This window comes from Pteropus medius, unplaced genomic scaffold (assembly GCF_902729225.1).
Source record: "Pteropus medius unplaced genomic scaffold, Ma_sr-lr_union100, whole genome shotgun sequence".
Classification (NCBI taxonomy): domain Eukaryota; kingdom Metazoa; phylum Chordata; class Mammalia; order Chiroptera; family Pteropodidae; genus Pteropus; species Pteropus medius.
The window spans coordinates 1,333,401-1,349,987 of NW_024344377.1; the positions used below are offsets into that span (position 1 = coordinate 1,333,401).

Consider the following 16,587-nt stretch of genomic DNA (forward strand, 5'->3'; position numbering starts at 1 on the left):
ACTACGTTATCTGGTTCTTTTGGGAAGCAGACACCTTCTTGAACTTATATATCATTTAAAAAATATATGCATATTTAAATGAGTTAAGGCACGTATAGCTCCTAGATTGGTGCCTGCTCATAATAAATGTTCGATGAATGTTAGTTATTATCATTAATCTTGATGGCATTCCTTATTTCAGACCAAACCTGCCATTTGAGGGTGGTGACAATGAGCATTGCTAAACCTGTTCCTCTCAGTGTTTGTCTGTGCAAGTTTTCCCAGTTCATATTCAACTTCAATCTCCTTATCAGACTGATTTGCATCTTTCAGTCACCACATCACTTCCTGGGAAATCTAACCTCAGATTATATTGAGCTTGGTGGTTTTTTTGTTTTGTTTTGCTTTTTCTAATTTTAAATAGTGTGACCTTGGGCAAATCATTGAAACGTTCCCCGGGCACACTGGTTCTTTTGTCTGTAAAACTCATGTAAAAGGACCTCCTGAGGGAGAATCAGAAGGAAGGTCACCAAGTAGAGGCAGCTTCTGTGAGCTGCCTCTCCAACGTTCTTTTACAAATTCACACATGGGACTCCTGGAAGCAAAGACCCTATAAATGCAAAAATCACTCTCATTTACAACTTCGCCCCGTGTGCATATCAGGGGTGATGGTGGGAGCCGTCTTTTCTCTTTCGAGCATCTCTCCCTACTTGCAGTTTGATCCCAACAGTTTTCCCTGTCATTTCTTTCCTACTGCATCTGAGCCACCTTCTCGCCTTGACCTTGTCTGAACTCTCATGCATCGGGAGTGGCAGAGCTGAGACTTGAACTCAGGACAAACTCCTTCACCAGGAGGCAATACATTTCTCCTCAAAATGAAACCTGGGCTCCCTGTCTTCCTTCTGAGCCTCATTTGTTGGTGTGACTGTTGGTGTGACCGGGGTCCCGACTTGTTAAGGGACTCGGACATATCAGCAACTTGGAGTTTCCAGTGCTGGTGTCCACAGCGCTGGTCAGAGGACTGAAATGGTTTGCTTTTTTTTTTATTCGCACTTAATCATCTTTCTTTTTTTTTCTAACTAGCTTTTGTCCTGGGGTTTGGTCTGTAAATAATCTTTTATTCTCACTTCCTGGAATATTATATCTTAAGTAGATATTAGGGAGAATTATGTATAGTTCTTAAGAACTATACATAATTCTCCCTAATATCTAATTTATCTGTATCAAGACTTGGTAAAATGAGACAGACATCTGTGTCCGAAGTGTTTCTGTGGCAACTTATGTGGTTTGAATCGACTTCTATCTGCCCTGTGCCCATTTGGGTTTGGTGGACATGTCTCATATTATTTTACAATATTCATGTTTTCAATTTTATTCAAAAATCAAGAATTTAAAAGACTACTTGAAGTTGTAGAAATTCTTCTTGAAGTATTTGCAGAATCAGATCAACTGAAATTGCAGAACGACAGACTTCCTAATCTTTGTCAATGGCCAGATATCCACTAGGAGCCATGAAGGTATTGTGACGAGTGCTGTCTTCTCTGCACAAGAGAACCCAAACAAAAACTTATACGTTAAGTACCTCAAACCTAGCTAAAAAGTGACAGAGTCAGGTAAAGTCAGTGTTTATTTTCCCCAGGCACTTAAAAAACCTTGTATTGCTTTACTTTGCCTAAAACTAATGTCCTTAAAACTATAACTGACCTTTGCAATATCGGGGAAAGAATTTGCTAAACTTGACAAAATAAAAAGCATTTGTATGAATCGTGAAAGTTTGGAGAACACCACCTATGTGTATGTCTTGGCATATGAAGAGCAAACATTCTTTTTCTCTTTCTTGATCTTTTAAAATAGTTGACTATTTCGCCCCAATAATTGCTACAAAAGGTCATAGTTCAGACAAGTCTATCATTCTTGGAGAAACTTATAAGAAATAAACCATAAATATAAACACCCATAAGGAGAAGAATTTCATGGTAATGACTTCATGGCTTTTACTTCTAACGTATGTTTCTTTTATTTCTTTTTTTCCGTGCTTATTCATCATATAGCTGCCTAGGCTTAGGATATCTTAAAGCCATGGTCTATAGTCACAGGTGTAGTTATATTTCAATGGGTCTTCTCTAAGTCACATCCCCGCTCCTCTCAAGTAAACGTCATTTGTACACAATGAATTGCAATAGGAGGCCATATTACCTAAATGATTCTAAAGGATTACAGGGAAGAGGCAATAAAGACCTGACGGAAAGAGCTATGGTGTGTTTACCAAAGTATGTAGAGATTGCCACCCACATAGGAAATACCCATATTCGGCATGAAAGGACTGTGATCCAAACTTAACATGCTTGGGCTGTGAAAATGGAAAGGAAGAAAAGACAAACTATGCAGCCACAGAATAAGGAAGACTTCGACGGAAATTACACCCTGAATAACAACATTAACGCTGATATGCATTGGTTTCTAATTCATAAATATTAAAAAGAAGACGGAGAATGGTTTGCACTTTTGAGATATCAAATAACCCACCTGAAATTATGGTATTCAGTAGTTCATCAACACCAACTTATTGTCTAGGTATTAACAATATAATCAGGCACCCCTGGATCTACCTGGATCCTGTCTCTTTGGGTTTCTGGACATAAAAGAATAGGACTTGCTCCTTCTCCGAGTCAGGCTGGGAAACAGAAAGTTCAGCTGGGAAATGTCCAGCCTTGCACAAGAAAGAAAAAACTCCTGCCTCTTTGGAACTCACAGTCTAATTGGAGGAGAGAGAAAATAAACATTTTTTTTTTAATTAAAAAAAGACCAAAACAAAACGAAAATTAAAAAAAAGTAGTAATAAGTACTATAAAGAAAATATGTTGATTTCAACATATATGCCTGTCTCACCCCACTCCGTGAGATCTTCTGCCAGGGAGGAATGCTGTCTGTTCATCTCTGTGTCCCACCATCTAGCAAAGAGGAGAGCTCATGGCATGCTCGAATGAATGCTTTCATGCACACGGAAATGTAGACATGAATGTGCAAATATTACAGAAAGCGCGTCCCCTTATAGAGTACTACGTTTTTAGTAGACTCTGTGTAGCTCCAAGGAAAAGGGTCTATTCTCCCATTTTATTTGTGTCCGGATTTCCTAAGGACAGGCAGGAAGGGGCATTCTAAATACAAGAAGGCTGCCCAGCCCCTTGTCTGCTGCCTCATTTGGTTGTAGTAGGACCAGTGGAATCATGGTTGGGTTTGCCTGGCGCCATCTTCGTGCCAGACTAATGCGGGAAGTTGTTATTGAAAGATAAGGGAAACCACAGTTAACACCTCCCCTCCATAATCTGATGGAATCTCAGAACTGCTCAGTCATTTCTGTGTTCGCCTGCAGAAAGTTAAGCGGATCTCCAGCCAGACCCTCCGGGGAAGCCATTAAGCCAAGTGAGCTCAGGCATTATTGCAGCTACAAGCTCAGGCAGGTACTTCCGTCGTCATGGGAAGAGGGCAGATTTCTCAGGCATGCACCTACTGGTGCCTCCGTCAGTGACAGAGGGCCAACAAAGTACCCAACTTGCTCCATGGCAGAGAGCCAGGGAGGAGAGCGTAATGAAAAGCTAGAAAGGAAGAGGATCGTTTTAAAATGAAAACATTTGAAAGCAAATCGGTAGAGACAGAAAGTAGACTGGTAGTTGTTAGGGAATTAACTGTAAACAGGCATGAGGGATCTTTTGGGGGTGACAGAAATGTTCCAAAACTGAATCGTGGAGACAGTTGTACAACTTGGTTAAGTGTATTAAAAATCACTAAATTGCATATCTAAAGCAGGTGAATTTTATGGCATATAAAGTATATCTCAATCAAGTTTTTAAAATTAAACCGTTGAGTATGCCACCACCTTCAAAGGAAGTTATTACGCATGCCTTACGCTCTCATGGGAAAGAGCCAGCTCTTCAGCGTGACCTGATAGACCCTTTCGATCTTCGCCGGCCTCTTTTTCTGGCCTCTTACCTGCCACGTCCCCACACTCCCTGTCCTCCCGCAAACCCAAACTGCTTTCAGTTCCCCAAATGTACCAGGCGGGCCCAATTCTCTCACTCCTTGCTGTTTCCTGTGTATGAAATGCCCACCTGCCCTCCTGCCCATCTGATTTGTTGAAGAAACTATAGCTTTAAAGCACAGAGCCTCTCACATAAAGTCTGGATATTACGCAATGTTGGAAAGGAACACCGTTCCCATAAGCCAAGGGGACTGTCTACATGGAGAATGTTAGCCTGGAGAGGTGGCTGGTGGGTCTCTGAGAGTCATCTTTCAATGGGCTGCAAGATCTACCAGAGGACCCAGAGCCCAGAAGGTGACTGCGCGAACAAATGTGGCAAGGGGGAGGAGAATCCCTGGTTTTTTGAGTATGACACGGATGCTCACATGCAAACACACACACATACACTCACTTCTTGATCGCCGTTATAAAAAAAATAGGTTGGAAAATATACTTAAGGAAAAAGGATAGAAATAATTAAACATTGAAGTTAATAAAACGAGGGTAGAAAGTTAAAGTTCAAAAGAAAAAAACAAAGGGTTTCGAGAATGACTTAGAAGATCACTATGAATATACGTGTAATATAACATAGAAGAGCATCATTCCTACTTGGAGTAGGAAACGATTTCTTAAACAAGACATGGAAAGCACTAACCCCTAAGAAAAAGACTGATGAATTGGAGTTGGCATAAGAACACCTTGAAGAAAGGAGCGGGGCAAGTCGAGTAGGAGCAAATGTTTGTAACCTATTTAACTGGCGAAGGGCTTAAATCAAGAATATATAGAGAAGTCTTACAATCGATAAGAAAACAAAAACGTACTAGAAAAAAATGAAGAAAATTCTCGAATGCACATTTCACAAAGGGTACTCTCAATGGCCGATAGAAAAAGTGTTCGACCTCACTTGTAACCAAGGCTACATTGACCATGTGCAAATTTTATTCTATACATGTAATTGCTGGGTCAAAGGGTAAATGCATTTGTAATTTTTGATATATATTGCTCAATCACTTTCTATAGGGGTTGTGCCTGCAACACCCTCGACCCCACCATTGACAAAGGAACCTGGATGATTGTTGATTGAGTCAGCAAACTGACCATCTGCTCTACACCAAGTCCCATGCGAAACGACCAAAAATTAATAAGATGCTGTTGGTACCTGCGTTTGAGCAGAGGGACAGACTTATGCGACGATCGAGTCTGTAGGAGGCAAAGCACCATAGTGTGATACGGGAAGGGCTATGAGAACAGGAACAAAGGGGTAATTTATGTTGCAAGGAAATCTTCGGAGGAGGCCCCGAAAGACAAGCAAGCTGCCAAGGGAGAGAGAGAGATGTGTATGAGCCCTGCGGGAGCACGAACGGCGGCCTGGAAGCTCACCCCAAGAACCCTTGAGAGCGCGGCACGGATGAGGCATGAGAAACTGAGACTGGAGAGCAAGCAAACACCAGAGAGGGACTCTAGCTACCCGAGCCTTCATCCTGACAGCCGAGCAGTCTCTACAGGCTTGTGAGCAGCAGTGGCATGGCCAGGTCGTCCTCCAGCCCATTCTGCAACTCTGGGCTCCGACTCGCCAGGAGCGTGGGAGCGGGTGCCCATGTCACCCCAGGGGATCATTCGATGTCTGAACTCAGACCTCACAATGGCTCCCAAGCAGGCCGGTTATGATGCAGGAAGAGTTGGTGACTGTCCCTCGGGCTCCCATGAAACTGTCTTGTAAAGGTTAACTCCGGGCATTGACACCTCCCATCCTTGCCTGTTGCCAGAGTATGATCAGAGAATGGGAGAATGGCTGTCAGAAGTTTGGAAAACAGAGGGCTAAAGACCCAAAAGCCCGAGAACGGAAGACTGCAGAGAGGAAGTCAGACAGCAGAATGTCAGTCAGAACACCGAACACGAGCGATTCTTTTAGGGATAAAAACTTCCTGTGCTGCCAAGGGGATCGATGTTCTGCTTCACCTTTGGGGTGAGTGTCGTCTGTGTTTTCCATCCATTCCTTCCCCTCCATCTCAGACCAAGGCCAAGTGGAGTAACCAGCCCTGTGGCTGCAGAAACCAGGGTCACAGTGGCCCTAGCCTGACTAAGGTAGAATCACCCTTTGTGAGGTTTTCCATTCTCACAGGGAGACCTAGGAAGACCCTTTCCGGAGTTCTAATACACCTGTCTCTCTGCCTTCCAGGATGTGGACCAAATTCTACAAATCTGACCCACGCATTGCCCTCGGAAAATACTCTCCCTTGGAGAAAGAGATTCTAGTAAGTGCCCTGGGGTTTATACACAGGAAGGCCATGCTAAAGGTAGGCAGTTAGGCTAAGTGGAGCCAGAGGTTCCAAAACCACCAGCAATAGAGACGGAAGTCTCCCAAACAGTGACTCGAGTTGGCTGTGTCTATTAGCAGCATCCACACTTCATAACAAAATACTCTTATTTCAAAATCTCAAACAGAAATACAACTGCAAGTGATAACAAATGACGAGAGCTGCCATTTCTTGAGCCCTTACCTCGCACGAGTTATTCTATATATGCTGTCCTCTCGAGTCAATAAAATTCCTTCAGATTCATGGTAGGTAATAAGGAGAGTCAGGATTTGAACCCAGGCTTGTCTGACCCCAAAGATTCACCCCCTTTCCCACGACACAGAAGCTCATACCCACTCAGCAAGGAAGGGAGAAGGTGCCACGAGCTCCTTCGTTCTGCGGGTGCCCCCTTCTCCCGTCCCGTGGATATTTTAACAATCCTTGTCCCGTTGTCAGCGTCTAGGTGGCGTTCACACCGTAGCATCAAGAAAGTTTCTGACTTATAAGAAAGAAGAAGAACGGAAAATGCTCAAGGAACTACAGCTGATGTCTAGAGACTACAGACAGGCGATGGAATATGAAAAACAACATTTCCCTTGTGCCACCTGCGGGCCTCAAGAAAAAATGTGGACAGCCAAGGTGATCGTGCCCCCGGAGGAGTTCAGAATGCCACGACGGGAGCAGCTCAACATCAGCAAACACATAGAGCGAATGCAGTTCGCGCGCGCCCTGAGAAACAAGCAGCTTTTGCCCTACGTTGAAAGATTCAGGAGCTCTTCCTTCTGTCTGAAGGGGGCCTGGGCCCGACGGTGGACGACAAGGCTGGGGAAGATGGAGAGGAGGAGGAGGAAGATTCCTGCGACGATGCCACACAGGAAGAGAGAGGCAAGGCGGAGGACAAAAGCACGAAAAGACAAGAAATAAAAGTGAACGTAATTTTCAAGTCAGAAGAACGAAAAAAATGTGTCACGTACCATCCCAATGATCTGAAACCACTCTTTTCCACAAAGAAAATGGAACGATCCATCGCTGGTTTTACGAACCGAAACCTTCTGCCCTTAGCTGAATTCCCTGGAGACCTAATGCTAATGAACCAGGATTTTATATCACGAGGAGCCCACCTCAGTGACGTGAGGAAGGCCAACGGCCAGGAAGAAGAGAGAGTCTGGAAAGAGCACCTGGGCAAACCTGCTTCTCGCCGTTATTAAAGTTTTATTTATTCACCGTGGTGAACGGAGTGTCTTGGTCCTTATTCCTCTTGTGGCTCTGCCCCAGGCGCCTTCCCGCCCCGTCATCTTTTGGGACCCGATTTCCCAGGGCTCCTCAAGGTGAGACCTACTTGCTAAGGTTCCCTGGTTTCAGGTAATTCCTGGCTCTCAGCTCCCACCTTCCTTCCGAAGATACAGGCTCTTCCTTTTCATCTGTTCCCATGGGGACTGTATCTGTTACCTGTTTCTGTGAAACAAATCACCCCAAAATTTAGTGGCTTAAAGCAACAACCATCCATTTATCTTATAATTCTGTGGCTCAGCAGTCTAGGCTGGGCTCCACTGGGGGTTCCCCTCCTCTCAGCTGGGCTCCTCCTGTATGTGAGGCCACCGGCAGGTCAGGTAGGATGTTCTTCTTCTGGGAGTTGACAACTATCTGCCAGGTCAGTGGGAGCGACGGGGCCACATGCTTCCTTCCTCCAAAAGGCCAGCCTAGGCATGTTCACGGGGCCTTTGCAGGATCTAAGAGACTAAGTGGAAATTTGCAAGGCCCCTTGAAGTCAAAACTTGGAACTGGATTCTGTCGGCCTAAACAAGATACAAGGCCAGTCCAGATGCAAGGACTTCATCTCTTGATGGGAGAAATTGCAAAGTCATACTGCAAAGGGAATGAACACAGAGAGGCAGGTACAGATGGGACCGTGATTGCCCTCAGTCTGCCGCAGAGTCCCCGGAGCTGGGACCAGCCTTTAGCCCAGATGGGGCTCTTCTGACTTGAAATCATTGAGCACACACACTGCCCTTTTCTCAAAAACCTGCAAGCTAAAGCTGGACAACTCGATATAAACTTTAGAGAAAGCACCACCATAGCTCATGTTTGGACAGTGTTTGTACCTGCTGCTGTATGGGCCACTCAGGAAGTTCACCAGAACACCTGATGACATTCCCAGAGACATTCAGATGCAAATCGGGAAACTCTGCCAGATTGCCAGCACCGGCCCACACTACATCGTCGGAAGACACCTCAAGCCCAGCATCTAGACGTCTTGACCAACCATCCTCTGGACTCAAAAATTTCGTTTATGGTTTGTTACCACCATTAATCTCTGTTTTTCTTTTGTTTCGTAGAAATTTTCAAGACCGAGAGATCGGTTCAGTGGGTTATAGCATAGCTTACTAAATCAGTTTCTGGACTGTGAACATCTTGGGAGAAGTTTCAAATGGGGGAACATGGAATTCAAGCCATGCTACCCCCAAAATATAGCACCTCGACATATTGAACATCTTAAGAGTAAAGAGTTTGGGGAAATGACAGAAGCGGGAAAATCACTCTAAACTCCCTCCACCTCTCTCTCCTCCCCTGAAGCGGGCCATAAAACTCCCATGTCAAAGTACCCCCTGTCTCAGGAAGAAGGAAGACATTCTTATCACCAGAGATGGGGAATTTGGGGCTAAGAAATCTGTACAAACAAATCTTGTTAGATTAACTCTCCTCGTTACTTCACCATTTACCAGGCCTGGCCCAAACTCCTTTGTCTTGTCAAATGTTCACAAATTTACTATTTGTTTAAAAGCTTCCTTGCTTGAGTAACTTCTTTGGGTCTTAATTCTGTTGTGAATGCTCGCGTGTACATGTAAAAACTCAATAGAATTTGTATGCTTTTCTCCTATTAATCTTTCTTTGTCAATTTAATTTCTAGGCCCAGCCAGAGATTTTAAGAGGGTCAAAGGAAACTTTTCTTTCCCTGAAACATGCATGTCTGCTACTTCCGTTGAGTGTTTACCAAAATCTCCAAAAGCCAAAGTCGTCCAAAAATATAACCCAATAAATATCAAAAATAATCCGAGGGAAACATGCAAATAAAATGCTTGAAAAACGCCCCTCCTAAAGGTGTATATAAAATGATTCTTACTGACCTTAAACTTTATTAACTGGGCTTTTCAAAAAATCAAACTGTGGAGACCATGACAGCACCACAACGCTGGCCTGCACGCCACTAACCACGCAGGCACTTTCATATCCACACTGCGAAAAGGGACGTCAGTATCAGTTTGAGTAATTATCACCATCTTTGGTACAAACTCAGAATTCTTCATACGAAATAGATCCAGAGTTCAAAAGACTTCGTTTTCAGTGAAAATATCTAAATTTCTGTAGAGATTAAATGATGCTCTAATAACATCTCTCTTTTTCCTTTGTATTCTATGGTAATTTTTACCTGAGTGATTAAGCACAAAAGATTTAAAATCCATGAAAGTACTCTAGTGCATCAATGACGTTCACTATGCATTCGGGCGAGGCCACGACTTATCAACTGGTGAGCAGCATTCTTCCTAGTCAGTAGTGGAGCGTCTAAGGCAGCCATTACCCTGGGTGAATGTACCACTCTGGTGAGTGACAATGACAGTGGGGAGGCTGGGCGTGCGTGGGACATGGGCTATCTGAGAAATCTCTGTGTATCACTCTCCATTTTGCTGTGAGCCTAAAATTGCCCTGAAAAGTAGTTTTAAGGAAACTATTGGAAAGAAAAGTTTCCTTGAAACTAGGCATGAATATTAATGGTTCAAAAGCACTGATACCATAAAAATATGAGTGCTGCCCAACAAATCTATTCATTTAATGCACTTCCAATCAAAATCAATAGTTTTAAGAGTAATGACACAGGTTTCTTTAAAAAGAACTCTATTCATCCATTCGTTATTCTTTCATTCGATCGATATTTATTGTTTGCCTACAAAAGTGGAATTAGGAATTCAAAGTTTTCTGCTCCAAAGACAGTAGTTTCAGACAGTTTTATAAGGAAATAACTCTTAGAAACTAGCCGCTGAAGGGGAACAAACTTAATGTCACAAATTGTAACTATGAAGAAACCACTAGCAAATTTTTGGTTGAGACTTAGGAAGCAATTCTGTTAAAATTCAGGGCAGGACAGAATGACTGTCATCACCTCTTTTAGTGAACATTGTAACGGAGGCTTTAGCTATTTTTTCCATAAGAAAAGGAGTAGAGGTTATAAGAACTGGCAAAGAAGAACTAAAACTATCTTTATTTTCATTCAATATGATATACATTGAAAATTTAAGATCATCTACAATCAATTTATAAGAACTAATGTTTAGATTAAGATTGCTGGATCAATATAAAAAAATAATAATGTTTCTAATTGTAATAACCAATTAGTTGCATCAAGTGTCTATGGAGGAAATTTATAAATGGTATTGAAAGACATAAAGTAAAATGTGATGAAATGGAGAGACATAAATGTTAACAGTTCAAAAGCCTCGATGTTATTAAAATACCAATTCTGCCCAACAAATCTATTAATTTAATGCACTTTCGATCTAAATCAAATTCCTAGAATTTGACAAGATAATCCAAAATTCATATGGAAAAACAAAAGATCAAGAATAGGCAAGCCAGTTTTGAAAAGGATCAAAAATCACACAAACGGAAGAGAAACTGGACCTATCATTCATTAAGGATAGTTATAAAGCTTTGGTAATTTACTTATCATATTATCAGCAAGAGGAGAGATAACGAGACTGGCGGCAGAAGGACAATTGGGTGTCCATATAGAGCCAAATAAAATTAGTATCTTACCATTCACAAATAATCAGTGGCAATATAAATGTCCATCAACGGGAAAGTGGATAGATGAATGTGAGATTTCTCGTGCAATGGAATACTTTACAGTAGTTAAAATGAATGACCTAGAGCTATTTCTAGCAACCTGGGTAAATATCAAAAAATACAATATTGATAAAGAAACATTCCAACATTTGCAGGGTAAAACCGTTAGATAAACTTTAAAACCAGTGACACAGTATTCCTTAACGCATGTGGATGCGTCAGTGTATACTAAACTTACGGAAACCTGCACAGTAATCACAAAAACTGGATTTGGAACATAGAACAGCTCTTGGGAGGGGTCTGCAGGGAGCTTTATTAGAATCTGTGGTATTTTATTTCAATTTTTAAAAGCTTCTGAAACCAATATGTCATAATGTGAAGACTGACAAACCTGTATGGTGGGTACAATATATTCTGTTCTTGGCTATAATTTTGAGATGTCTCGTGCATGCCCAAAATAAAAATTTTAGGGAAGATTCATTTAAGAAAATTTTCTTTAAACAGATAAATTGTTTAGTGGGAATGTAGGCTCAAATTGTGCAAACCTCGAGAATAGTAATAATTCTTTAATCCAACACTTGCGTGAGCACAGGCAGCCGAGATGTAGGAGCAAGTGGGAAATGGATGTTTCCTTCCTTCCTTCGGTTATCGGAAAAATAGTTTTGAAGGTTATAATGTTTACCTTTTGATGGTTATGAACCAGGTGCTCATTAGGATGAAAATATAATTAGATAACATCTTCCCCACCTTACATTACAAGCCCTTGAATACCACCATGGTTTTGAAACCAGGAATGCCTTGTAAATCTTTAAAAGCAATAGTTCTCTTCTTTGAATGTGTTTCAAGTTTATATGGAAAAACCTCTCCTCTAAGTAAAATGCGATGCTTGGAAAGCATCCACCTTTCTTTTCAAAAATGGCTGAAACGACCCCAGACATGGAGGATGAGTTGAATTGTCAAAAGCTGTGATGGAGAGGATTTCAAGGTAAGGGCTGCCTTAGATGCTAAATCTACACTATTCACTAGAAAGAACACTTATCGATGGGTAAGTAGTGGCCTCATCGGAACAGAGTGGCATCCAACGATGTATTACGGTATTGTAATGGCTTCTGAATCCTTTGTGCTGATCTCCATGGTGGCCATTACCACAGATTACAGAAGAAAAGGAGAGGTGTAACTAGGGCCTCTATTAATCCATGTGGCCATCTGGACATTTTCCAGAAAGTGAAGTCCTTTGTACTTTCTGAGACTGTTTCATTAGAAAAATTCTAGGTTTGTACCACAGAGATAATGACGCAGAATGTACCATGGTTCTTTGCGGCAACGTGAGTAGAAATTGCAGCTAAAAGGAGTCGCGTGTGTGCCATCTGCCCCATCGGCGTCCCGATTTCTGAGACGTGGGTTGTGACAGTCTGGTCACTAGAGTTCAAGTCAGTAAGAGTTGTTTATGTAAACCTTCAGGATAGTGTCTGCCAAGCTTTATACTTTGAACATTTCCTTCTGATCTTTCTTGATATTTATCAGGTTGTATTTTCAGACAGCATTGACTGGTGTTTGAAGATTTTGGTGAAACACTAAACTCGAGTAGCAGATATGCAGGTATATCCACGCCATCTGAGAAGCTTGTGGATGACATTTTGTCTGGAAAGGTCTCTTCGTAAAAACCTGCCCAAGCTGTCTGGATCTTTAAAAGTGAAGAGCTGGCGCGGGTCAGCTCAGCTTGGAGCTCAAACAGAAGACCAACCGTTCTTATCCCTCTGAGACTGGACCCTTATGGGGGAGAGAATGCTTTGTGCTTCATGTGACAGAAACGAATTGCCTTAGACAGCAAGCACAGGTCTTGGTTTCTTTAGCGGGAAGCGTGGAGGCTACCGAGCTGACATGGTCTGGCGGCTATGGATGTGCATCCCCGCCATCCTCGGGCTCCGCCTCCCTTGTGACTCGGCTTCGCTCTCGGCTGGTACCAAGTGGAGGGCAGTCATCTCCCACCGCTCTCTGTGGCCAGACCCTTCCTTTCATGTCATGGGTCACATGCTCCTTCCTACACCAGTCACCCACCAGCAAGAGGAGCCCTCCTGTGACATTCACACCACCTCCCCTGACTGAGGCCAGTTCTCAGAGCTAGTTCTGAGGTCAGCGTGTCCTAAGGCCCATGAGACACACGGGGTAGGAGTGAAAACCTGGATACTCTGTGGTTCTCTTGACGAGGAATCCATGCTGGGGAAGCAACTGACTAAATGCCCAACAGACCCTTCCACTCTTCCTTATCAAAGTCTGGACGCTGGGAAGCAGACGATGGTGACCACGGGACAGTACAGAAAGAGAGTACTTGGCCAGTTCTGACACAGTGGAAGAAATTTAGTCGGGGTCTGTGAACAAGGTGGAGAAAACTACTCAGTCTCATGAGAAGGAGAGAAAAGTCTGCAGTGGAGTAGTCCATAGGGAAGGACCAGACAAAGGGGGAAAAGCAGGTTTGTTCAGGGCCACTCAGAAACTAGGTGTGACTTGACATCAAAGCTACAACTAAACTACGGAACAACCATCATCGAGAATCGCCTGAAGTCTAGCTGAACAGAAGTCCTAGAGCTGAGGACATACAAGAAGCTACCTTGAGATCAGTAGTTGGGGCGGAGACGCAGAACAAGCTGGTCCCACAACCACATGTGACAGTTAAAAATCTGGAGGGCCCCCTGAGGAGCGAGGGGTCCCAGCCCCACACCATGTTCTCCAGCCCCACACCATGTTCTCCAGCCCAGGGTTCGGTCCCAGGGGAAGACGTCCGCACAACTTCTGGCTGTGAAAACCAGTGGAGACCCTGGTCGAGTGAGATGGAGGGTGACTGGAGTCCCAGGCATTTCTCTTAAAGGGCCAATGCACAGACTTACCCACTGACGGACTCGCTTGCTCTGAGATCCAGCACTGGGGCAGCAGCTTGAAAGGCACCAGGGACTTAAGGGGAGGAACTGAATTGTCTGGCTTCGGGACAAGGCCTGGAGGGGTAGCTTTTTCCCAGACAGAAGAGCTAGCAGAAGTCATTTTTCCTTTGTTGAGCCCTCCTCTCGCTCAGACGCAGACGCAGGCGGCCCCTGTATCTGAGTCCCCATTAACCTGGCTCTCGCAGGAGCCCCACCCTAATGATTCCCTGAGACCCCGCCCCCCCAACTTGTGGGCTCACACAAGCCGCTTCCGGTGGCTTTTCCATACAAACGGCCTGCTGCAGACTTTCCTAAAATCTCTCAAAGGTTCACAAACCCCAAATAAGCAGCATCTGGCCTCAGCGTGCCCCGTAACTCCTGCTAAGCAGCCCTGTGCCTGGCACTAGCGGCAGCTGGCCTCAGCATAAGTGGCAACCATTTGCAGATCATTTTGTAGCTCACACCTTGCAGGGCACGGCATAGGCCGCAGCTGAACTTGGCCTTACCAGAGCCCCTCACAAGGGACTCCAGAACCAACACACCTGGTGGCCAGGCTCAGACCATACCAGAGCACCACCCAACCACCTCCACAAAAGACACACCCAAAGGGCAGCCCGTGCAGGCACCTGAGCCCCGCTAGAGTGAATTCTCCTTCATAGGATGAATCCCTGCAAAGCAGCTCCACTGTCATCATGGCCGGTCGTCACGGCCAATCAGCCCGAGGGTCACCTCCTCCCACTGACGTGCCAATAGCAACCAAGGCTCAACCACAACAGGAGGGTAAACACAACCCACACAAGGGACACGCCTGGAAGACCGGCTCAGGTGACCAGGGAGACTGCGCCACTGGGCCCTACAAGACACCTACAACATAAGGCCACTCTACCAAGACCGGGAGATATAGCCGTTCTACCTAATGCATAGAAACAAATACAGGGAGGCAGCCAGAATGAGGAGATGAACACATCTCAAATGAAAGAACAGAACAAAACTCCAGAGAAAGAATTAAACGAAATGGAGACAAGCCATCTACCAGACACAGAATTCAACACACTGGTTATCAGGATGCTCAAGGATCTCAGTGAGAACTTCAACAAGGAAATAAAACATAAAAAAGGAGATGGAAAACGTGATGAAGAACCAGAAATGTGTTCATATGTTCACTAGAGCATTATTTACAATAGCCAAGATATGGAAGCAACCAAGGTGCCCATCGACAGAGGAATAGATAAAGAAGAGGTGGTACATAGATACGATGGAATATTACTCAGCCATAAAAAGGAATAAAATCTTGCCATCCGCAACAACCTGGATGGACCTAGAGGGTATTGCGCCGAGTGAAATAAATCAGAAAAAGACAAATACCGTATGATTTCATTTATATGTGGAATCTAAAAACAAAATATGGGAACAAACAAGGCAGAAACGAGCTCATAGATAAAGAGAACATTTCGATGGTTGCCAGAAGGGAGGGGTGTCGGGGTGTTGGTGAAAAAAGGGGAAGAGATTAAGAAGCACAAGCTGGTAGTTACAGAATAGCCATGGAGATGGAAAATGTAGCGAAGGGAATATCGTCAGTAATCTGGTAATAACTACGTATGTTTTCACATGGGTATTAGATTTATTGGGGTGATCACTTTGTAAGTTACGTAAATGCGTAATCGCTATATTGTATACCTGAAACATAATAGCATATGTCAACTACGATTGAAAAATAAAAATTATTTTTAAAAAAGAAATTAGGTGTGACCTTTGGGGACAAAGATCTGAAGAACACAGATCCTCAAATCTGCTATTAATTTATATTTTCCCTCCAGAGGACATTGCGACTTTGATTCCTGAGTGTCTCCCAGAAAAGAGACTGCACCTTCTTTTCCTCTCCAGGCTGCCACAGCAGTGACTGGACGCTGCCGGGGAGAGGACGGCGGGCCTGACCCGCTGGAGCTGGTGGCAGGGTCCTCGGGCTGGTGTCTGAGGCGAAGGGACTGCCTTCCTGCTATGGTTCCCACGTGTGCTCCATTCGGGCTTCTGCGTCTGATTGGGAAGCTCCTTTGTGCTCTCGGGAGAGAGCGGGCAGCTGGAGTTTTGAGTGAAGGGCACCTGTAAGGCCTCTCCGGGAGAGAGTAGGAGAAGGAGATTCTAATTTGAAGGAGAACTGTGAAGAGGTGCCGCATGGGAAGAAGGGGAACGCAGACAACATTATTTCCCGTCTCCCCTTCTCCTGCAGAGGTGGGCTTCGGGATTGGAGTTCAAATGACTCACCTGGAACCTTACGTACCAAGGAGCACAGTCTCGGCCAAAAGAACTTGGAATTTCCCAACCCAACGTCTGCTTCAGACTTAATCCCTAAGTTCCCCTCTGCCCTGACCTCTCACAGACCCCCTCATCGTTCCTCCCCGCCACCCCCACCCCGCTGGAGCATGACGGCCCAGACCCGCCTCGCTAGGCAGAGAGGGGGGCCCTCTCCACAGAGCGCGTGTCACAGGAGGATGCGGCCTCCTCCCAATGGCTGGAGTCTGAAGAGCTTCAGCATCTTCCG

The 16,587-nt window shown here is 44.3% G+C and overlaps 1 protein-coding gene across 1 annotated transcript; it reads left to right on the plus strand.

Annotated features, from left to right (window-relative positions):
- Positions 1-5,766: 5,766 nt before the first annotated feature.
- On the plus strand, positions 5,767-7,502 carry CUNH10orf120 (chromosome unknown C10orf120 homolog). Its single transcript, XM_039870889.1, is given in 4 exon segments — positions 5,767-5,963; positions 6,177-6,252; positions 6,751-7,075; positions 7,078-7,502. Coding segments are annotated over 4 exon segments (1,023 nt in total).
- Positions 7,503-16,587: the final 9,085 nt, after the last annotated feature.